The sequence below is a fragment of the Vitis vinifera genome, chromosome 19 (assembly GCF_030704535.1).
Source record: "Vitis vinifera cultivar Pinot Noir 40024 chromosome 19, ASM3070453v1".
NCBI lineage: Eukaryota > Viridiplantae > Streptophyta > Magnoliopsida > Vitales > Vitaceae > Vitis > Vitis vinifera.
This window is the reverse complement of record NC_081823.1, coordinates 25,276,585-25,285,885: the sequence shown is the minus strand read 5'-3', so window position 1 is coordinate 25,285,885 and position 9,301 is coordinate 25,276,585. Positions and strand designations below refer to the sequence as shown.

Here is a 9,301-nt window from a genome sequence, read left to right as displayed (position 1 = left end):
TTGTTTCTTGGAGCTTTAGGTGACCAAGTTTTGTCTAAGAAATATGCAATAGCTTGAAGTTGATTTCCTATTATCAGGATCAAATGCCTAATCTGCATTGGAAAAACCTTGAAGAAACAAATGTAAGGTTTGGAAAGATAAAGACCACGATGAAGAGTGTCATTAAGATATTGAAGTATTCATTTAATAGCCTACCAATGAGAATCCAACAGATTATGCATAAACTGAGACACTTTATTCACACTATAAGGGATCTCAAGTCTGGTGATAGTAGCATATTGCAAACCCCCTAAAATACTCCAATAAAGCTTGGGATCTAGAATAAGTTCACCTTGATGGGTTGAGAGCCTTAAACTACCAACAATAAGTGTTGAAAAAGCCTTTGTTGTAACCATCTTAGCCTTTCTTAAAACATCAGTAAAATAAGTCTCTTATGAGACTAAGAGTCCTCAATTTTCGGTATGTTGAACCTTAATTCCCAAAAAAGTGATGAAGAATGCCAATTCCCAAAAAAATGATGAAGAATGCCAAGGTCCTTAAGTGAAAGCTTCTTATTAAGTAGGGAGATCAATGTGGAAATTGCAAGTGAATCATTTCTAGTGATAATGATATCATCCATGTAGACCAAAAGATAAATACATGAAGTAGAAGTAAATCTAAGGAATAAAGATTGATAAGCTTTAGAACTCACAAAACCAAGATGTAAGAGAGAATCCTTGAGTTTATCAAACCAAACCCAAGGAACTTCTCTTAATACGTTAAGGGCTTTGTGAAGCTTGCATACTAATGGAATAGAAATCATAGATTTCTCAAAACCTAGGGATTGCTCTATTAGAACTATTTCTTGAAGAATACCATTAAGAAATGCATTGTTCACATTTAGTTGGTGAATCTTCCCCATTTTGAGAAAAAACTACTATTAAAACTACTCGAACAATGCTTGGTTTAATCACTAAGTTAAACGTCTTTGGGAAGTCTAGACTGGGCCTTCGATGATACCTTTTTGCAACCAGTCGTGCCTTGTAACGAGTAATAGAACCATCTAAATTTCTCTTAAGTTTGAAAATCCATTTGCAACTAATAATTTTCTTGTTCGAAGGTTAAGTAATTGGAAACCATGTGTCATTGACAATCAGAACATCATATTCTTCTTACATAGCAACTTTCCATAGGGGACCTTGAAGAGCTTCCTACATTGTAGTTGGCTCAACAAAAGAAAATCAGTTGTTTGCAGCACTGTAGGTTTATAAATCCCTACTTTAGACCTGGACCTCGTTGAGTAGATATTCCATAATGAAGTTATGGTAGGTTGTTGAGTTTTCAATGGTTTAGACTAAACTAAGGTAAAATTGTTACTAGTTCTTGAACTTGTTTGTCTTTTGAGTTGTAGAGAGATCAAGTTCTTTCAAAGAACAAGGAAAAATATGACTAGACTTAGTGTACATGAAGGGTATTAGGATGGATCGTAGGCTGAACTATGGTCAATAATGGGAGCCATGACTTGGTATTAACATGATTAGAGGTTGTAGAACATTTAGGAACATTTTTGGAAGCAAATGGAATCATGTTTTCATCAAAGGTAACATGCTTAAATATATAGATCCTACTTAGATCTAAACATTTGTATCCTTTGTACTTCTAACTATATCCAACAAACATACAAGGAACTAAACAAAACTGCATTTATGAGAATTATATGGTCTCAAGTATGAAAAACATTTATAACCAAATACCTTTAAGAAGGACTAATTAGGTTTGGTGCGAAGAAACCTCTCTAAGGGAGATTGTCCATGAAGAACTGATATCGGCACCTTGTTGATAAGGTAGAGAATAGTTGCAAAAACATCATCCCCAAACTTCAAAGGTAAAGAAGATTGAGCTAGGAGGGTCAAACCAGTCTCTATAATTTGCCTATGTTTCCTTTCTACAAGACCATGTTGTTCTGAAGTATAAGTGACTCCATTAATTTGATTGTAGAAATGAAGTTAGTGATCTAAATTTACCACCGCAATCAATTTGAAGGGTTTTGATCTTTTTATTTAAGAGAAGTTCAACTTGAGCCTTAAAATGTAGAATGGTTTAGCTAACTTTAGATTTGGATTTTAAGAAGTAGATTCAAGTGTACCTTGAATACACATCAACAAAGCTAATATAATATCTAGATCCATTCCTAGATGTAAATGAAGCAACACCCCAAATATTAAATTCTATTAATTGTTATGGATCATTATACATAGTCAAAGAATTTGAGAAAACAATTTGTGACTTTTGCTAAATTGACAAGTAGAACCAAAATGATCATTCTCATTCATTGAAAACCTTAAATTACAATTTGACAAGGCTTGTTTGACAATAAAGAGAGTTGGGTGTCCTAATTTTCTATGTCACAAACTCAAAATAGTAGATGACTTAACATTATCATCACTTTAATTAGAAGTAGAAGAAATAGGAGAATTTGAACCACAACCTCCTATTCTACTAGATACAAGAGTTAAGACTTGGTGATCCTTGGGAATAATAGGGGAAAACTAATGTGAACTAGTTGATGAAGATGATTCAGCCTTGAACATGTTGAACCGATATAGCCCTTTATGTAGCTTCCCTTTAAGCAAAGGTGTTCTCGTTGCTAGATCTTTCATAATGCAAATAGATGGATGAAACTCAAAGAACGCATTATTTTCTCTAGAAATTTGACTAACACTGATGAGATTGCAAGTGATATGGGGAACATGTAGCATATTAGATAAAGAAAAAGCTCTAGGTGAATCAAAATAACAAATGAGGGAAAAACCAGAATAAGCAATCAAATTTGCACCATTACCCATGTGGATCTTACTTCTATATTGATACCCAAAACCAAAGTTCAAATTACTAAGGTTATTTGTAACATGATTTGTTGCTCTTAAATCTAGAAACCAATTATCATTATTGAGTAATTCTGGAGTAGCTAATATTGTAGTCATTGAACCTATATTTTTACTAACATTGTTGTTTGTAGAGGCTAACCTATTTGTAAACCTAGAGAAATTTGGGTAAAATCAATTGTAACTTTTTTGGACAATGTGTCCAAATTTTCCATAAAGCTAGCATTATGGCTTAGAATTGCCATTCCATGAGTGACCTCCTCCATAACCCTATCCTCTATTATTTTGAAATTGTTGTGCTCCTTGGTAAGATTGAGAAGCACCCTAATTAAACCTTTGAGTTCCATTGTTGAATCGTTTTTGTTGGTTCTGAAAAAACAAGGTTCACAGTTGGCTGAGATCCATTAGAGTTCATCGAATGTTGCTTGATTCGACTTTCTTGGGTTAGCAACAATCCTCATAGATCTTCTAAAGAATGAGATTCAACTCTAGAAGTGGCAACTGAAACCACAGAATCATATTCAATGCCAAGACCAGCAATAAGCTAGTATTAAAGAAAATAATAATCCAACATTATCCATGATCCATTAAACATACATAATTATAGAAATAAAAAAATACACAAATTCCAATCTCCATCTCATAGCAACAAACGATGTATATAAACTTCATAGCAAGATCTTCTCCAATATCATCCCATAGCAAGTACTCTAATGAGCAAGGTCCAATATGTCCATACTTCATCACCATAAAATAAATCAAATAAAAATATATTAAATTTAGAATAACAATAAATTAGAATAAAATTAACAATCACAAACCAATGTAATAAAAATAATAACAATGAATTAAATTTAATATACAATAAATTAGAGTAAAATTAACAACCATGAAAATAACTTCGATCACACTTAATCATCAATAACCATAGGCTCCTCCAATGCACATGAAAAATCTAAACAAGAAAAAGTATACATATAAATAAAAACACATAAATTATATAATAATTAAGAAAATTTCACAAAAAATGGATATGGATCTTAAATTTAGAATACCTTGCTTAAGATTTTCAATTTCTTCCATTGTTTCACACAAGTTAATGGGTATTAGTAAAAATCAAAGCTATTTTTGTTCACAAATAAGCATCTCAACCTTCTTTTTTTGGAGACAATAAACTATGATATGGATGAGGTATTCAACTGGCCATACCAAATGCAAACTCAGAACTAGTAGTGGAGAAAGGAATTGTCAAAACATTCCTAGGAATTTGGGTAAGGACCTTAAGTTTAGAATATTTGACCTTATCCTTGGTTTGATAAGACTAGGTTGCAATTTCGAATTCCTCATGGTGGATTTGTACGTGTCCCTATATCCTGTGGTTTTTTACCTCTCTGATCGACGAACACCATAAATTGCTATTTATCATCCATGTTGCTATAAATCTTTGAGCAAGTTTATTAGTTATAGCATGACCCTCAATCAACCATATTTATGCTAGCCTCAGTGAAGGTTAGTTTCATGCTAGCTTTTAGAGTTTTCAGTCTTGTTTTACAATTATTTATCATTAAGCTCCCTAGTTGAATGGTCATGGATGATAATCACTGGAGCTTGGAGGCAAGATCTTAGAAGCGTGTAGAAAACAATAGGAGAGCACTGGAGGAAGTTGAGAAGCATCTGAGAAGGAAGATTGTCATACTTCCTTACTCGATTGAGCTCTAATTTTGGCCAGACTTTGCAATGATTTTGAGATGTCTTTAGTATATATGGATTTTGGGTCTCTGTTGAGAGTTATGTCTTAGTAGCTGCTGAGGGAAAGGCTGAAACCGTCAACCACATGCAATTGAAGTCAACGAGATTACTAGAATGCTGAAGCTATTTTTATGTTTTTGTTTTTGCTGTTGCTATTTTTATGTTTTTTGCTTTTAAGTTAAATTCTGATGCTATTTCGTAGGAAGTAGTTGTTTGTTCAACAAGTAGCTTGATTTGATGCTTTTTTTTAGGTCATATCTGTTACACAATTTGTATAAATTCAGCCTTATGATAAAAAAAAAAATCAGATCAGTAGCAGCACATCTCTGTTCTCAGTTGCTTGGTGTGATAACCTCCCCTGCTTCCAACAGTTTGGTATCAGAGCAATTTTTGTCTTGAGGGACCAATGAGGTGTGTGAGCCTAAACACTGTATACCAAACCTGAATCTGAAAACCTTGCAGAAATGGAAGAAGCAAGCTTCACAGCAGCACCACCAATCTTCAATGGAGAAAATTACCAAACTTGGGCTATCAGGATGACTGTTCATCTACAGGCTCTTGATGTCTGGGAAGCAATAGAGGAAGATTATGAAATTTCTCCACTTGGAGCCAATCCAACTGTGGCACAGATGAAAAACCATAAGGAGAAAAAGACGAGGAAGGCTAAGGCCAAGGCTTGCTTATTTTCTGCAGTCTCACCATTAATTCTCACCAAAATCGTGCAACTTGAATCTGCTGCAGAAATCTGGAATCATCTACGGGAAGAATATCAAGGCAATGAAAGAGTCAGAAATATGCAGGTTATGAATCTGATTCAAGAATTTGAAATAGTGAGGATAAAGGAGTCTCAAACCATAAAAGATTATGCAGAACAACTTCTTACCATAACAAACAAGGTGAGGTTGCTAGGTAAAGAGTTTTTTGATGAAAGAGTTGTTCAAAATTTTTTTGTCACACTTCCTGAAAAATATGAAGCTACAATTTCTTCTTTGGAAAACACAAAAGATTTGTCAAGTATCACCTTGGCAGAACTACTAAATGCTTTACAAGCTTTGGAACAAAGAAGACTCATGAGGCAAGGAAGTTCTGTAGAAGGAGCTTTTCAAGCAAAGACACAGACCAATGAAGGCAACACAAGAAGGAGGAAGAACAAAAAGAACAACAATAAGCCAAGCAACAAAAACAATCAAAAAACTGGAACCTATCCACCCTGTCCTCATTGCAAGAAAACAAATCATCCTTAACAAAAATGTTGGTGGAGACCAGATGTGAAATGCAACAAATGTGGTAGACAGGGACACATAGAAAGGATCTGTAGAACTCAGCAACAGCAAGGAGAAACCAATGTAGCAGCTGAACAATACCAGGAGAAGCAACTATTTTCAGCAACATGTTTTGCAAACGGAAGCACCTCTAAAAGTTGGCTCGTGGACAGTGGTTGCACAAACCACATGACATATGATCAAGATCTCTTTAGGGAGATTGATAGGACAGCTATTTCCAAAGTCAGAATTGGAAATGGTGAGTATATTCCAGTAAAAGGTAAAGGAACAGTAGCTATTGAAAGCCTAACAGGTTTAAAGTTCATTTCTGATGTTTTGTTTGTGCCTAACATTGACCAAAATCTGCTAAGTGTTGGACAACTTGTTGAGAAAGGGTTTAAAGTTTGTTTTGAAGATAGAAATTGCATAATCAAGGATGCTGAAGGCAGAAAGGTGTTCAACATAAAAATGAAAGGCAAAAGTTTTGCCTTGAATATGTTAGAAGATGAGCAAATTGCTGCTGCACAACATGAGAACAATACAATGCTTTGGCATAAAAGATTAGGGCATTTCCACCACAATGTCATGCTCTACATGAAGAAGAATCAGATTGTAGAAGGACTCCCTGATTTGGAAGAAGAACTTCCTATATGTGCAGCCTGTCAATATGGGAAGCAAACAAGACGTCATTTTCCTAAAAAAGCAGCATGGAAATCAACACAAAAACTACAATTGGTTCACACAGATGTTAGTGGACCTCAAAAGACACCATCTTTGAAAGGGAGTAAGTACTATATTGCATTTATTGATGACTACACAAGATTTTGTTGGATTTATTTTCTCACTTACAAATTTGAGGTTGCTGATGTGTTTTTGAGATATAAGGTCATGGTTGAAAATCAAAGTGAATACAGAATCAAGGTTATAAGGTCGGATAATGGTACAGAATATACTTCAGAAAAATTCAACAAATTTTGTGAAGATGCAGGCATAGATCACCAGCTCACTGCACCATACACCCCACAGCAAAATGGGGTGGTGGAAAGAAAAAATAGAACAATAATGGAGATGACAAGATGTCTTTTGCATGAGAAAGAGCTGCCAAAAAGTTTCTGGGCTGAAGCTGCAAATACAACAGTATTTTTGCTAAATAGACTACCAACAAAAGCATTGTAGAAACAGACACCGTTTGAGGCCTGGTTTGGTTATAAGCCTATGCTAATGAATTTAAAGACCTTTGGTTGCTTGTGTTTCTCTTATGTTCCTCAGGTGAAAAGAGACAAGCTAGATAAAAAGTCAGAACCAGGAATTTTCATTGGATATAGCAGCACCCCAAAAGCTTACAGAATCTACTTGCCACAAAATAGTAAAATTGTGGTAAGTAGAGATGTTAAGTTTTTGGAAACGGAGAAATGGAGCTGGGATGAGCAGAATCAGCAATATATTGATGAAGATGTTGATGAACTTCCAGTTAGAGGTTTCAGGACACTTTTTGATATTTATCAAAGGTGTAATATAGTTGTTCTTGAACCTACAGGGTTTGTTGAAGTTGCTGAAAATAAAAGATGGAGGGTTGCAATGCAGGAGGAGCTAAATATGATTGACAAGAACAACACTTGGGAGCTAGTATATAGACCTTCACACAAAAAATCTATTGGGGTTAAGTGGGTTTACAGAACAAAACTCAACTCTGATGGTTCTATAAACAAACATAAAGCAAGGCTGGTTGTCAAAGGGTATGCACAAATGTTTGGTGTTGACTTTTTGGAAACCTTTGCACCAGTAGCTCGTTTGGATACAATCAAGATGTTGTTGGCTCTTGCAGCTCAAAGAAAATGGCTACCTGGAGGAAGAGATTTTTGTCGAACAACCAGAAGGTTTTGCTATCAAAGGAAAAGAAGAAAAAGTATACCTTCTTAAGAAGGCCTTGTATGGGTTAAGACAAGCCCCTAGAGCCTGGTACAGCAGGATTGAAACTCACCTGCTAACTTTAGGCTTTCACAAGAGCTTGAGTGAATTTACACTCTAAATTAAGAAGATTGTAGAAGATATATTAATTGTTTCTCTATATGTTGATGATTTGCTTGTAACAAGAAGTAATGCAGGGTTTGTGAACAAATTCAAGGCTGAAATGGAGCAGGTCTTTGAGATGACAGACCTAGGTGAGATGTCTTACTTCTTGGGAATGGAAATACACTAGAAGCAGAATGAGATTTTCATCTGCCAACAAAAATATGCCAAAGAAATTCTGAAGAAATTCAAAATGGAGGAATGCAAACCTACATCTACCCCTATGAACCAGAAAGAGAAGTTCTGTAAGGAGGACGGTGCTGAAAAGGTAGATGAAGGACTTTATCGAAGCATGATTGGATGCTTAATGTACTTGACTGCAACAAGACCCGATATAATGCATGTTGTAAGTCTACTTTCGAGATACATGCATTGTGCTAGTGAAATTCATTTCCAGGCAGCAAAGCGTGTGATAAGATATGTTAAAGGCACTGTGGATTATGGCATTAAGTTCAGTCAAGTTCAAAGTTTCAATTTTCATGGATTTTCTAATAGTGATTGGGCTGGTTATGTTGACGATATGAGAAGTACTTCAGGCTATTGTTTTAGCTTTGGTTCTGGTGTTTTTTCATGGAGTTCAAGGAAGCAAGAAGTCGTGGCTCAATCTACAGCTGAGGCAGAGTATATTGCTACTGTTGCAGCTGTAAATCAAGCCTTATGGCTTAGAAAGTTGCTAACAGATTTGGATATGAAGCAAGAAGTGAGTACAAAGGTGTTTGTAGACAACCAAGCCACTATATCTATTGTAAATGATCCAGTTTTTCATGGTAAAACAAAGCACTTCAAGATTAAATTGTATTTTCTGAGGGAAGTACAGAAAGAAGGAGATATACAGCTAGTCTACTGCAATACAGAAAGTCAGAATGCAGATATTCTGACTAAAGCTCTTCCTAAAATAAGATTTGAGTTTCTACGAAAAAGACTTGGAGTTTGCAGCTCCTAAGTCAAGGAGGAGTGTTGAGAGTTATGCCTTAGTAGCTGCTGAGGGAAAGGCTGAAATCGTCAACCACATGCAATTGAAGTCAACGAGATTACTAGAATGCTGAAGCTATTTTTATGTTTTTGTTTTTACTGTTGCTATTTTTATGTTTTTTGCTTTTAAGTTAAATTCTGATGCTATTTTGTAGGAGGTAGTTGTTTGTTCAATAAGTAGCTTGATTTGATGCTTTTTTTGAGGTCATATCTGTTACACAATCTGTATAAATTCAGCCTTATGATCAAATAAAAAAATCAGATCAGTAGCAGCACATCTCTGTTCTCAGTTGCTTGGTGTGATAACCTCCCCTGCTTCCAACAGTCTCTTTAGAATGCTTTTGAGAGGGGATTCTGACTCCACTTTATAAGGAATCAACAACT

At 35.2% G+C, this 9,301-nt stretch overlaps 1 protein-coding gene across 1 annotated transcript; it reads left to right on the top strand.

Annotated features, from left to right (window-relative positions):
- The first annotated feature begins 7,984 nt into the window (after nt 1–7,984).
- Nucleotides 7,985–8,888, top strand: LOC132253380 (secreted RxLR effector protein 161-like). Its single transcript, XM_059735152.1, has one exon. The coding sequence runs from the start codon at nt 8,139–8,141 to the stop codon at nt 8,886–8,888; it is 750 nt and encodes a 249-aa protein (XP_059591135.1). The 5' UTR covers nt 7,985–8,138.
- The last annotated feature ends 413 nt before the right edge of the window (nt 8,889–9,301 follow it).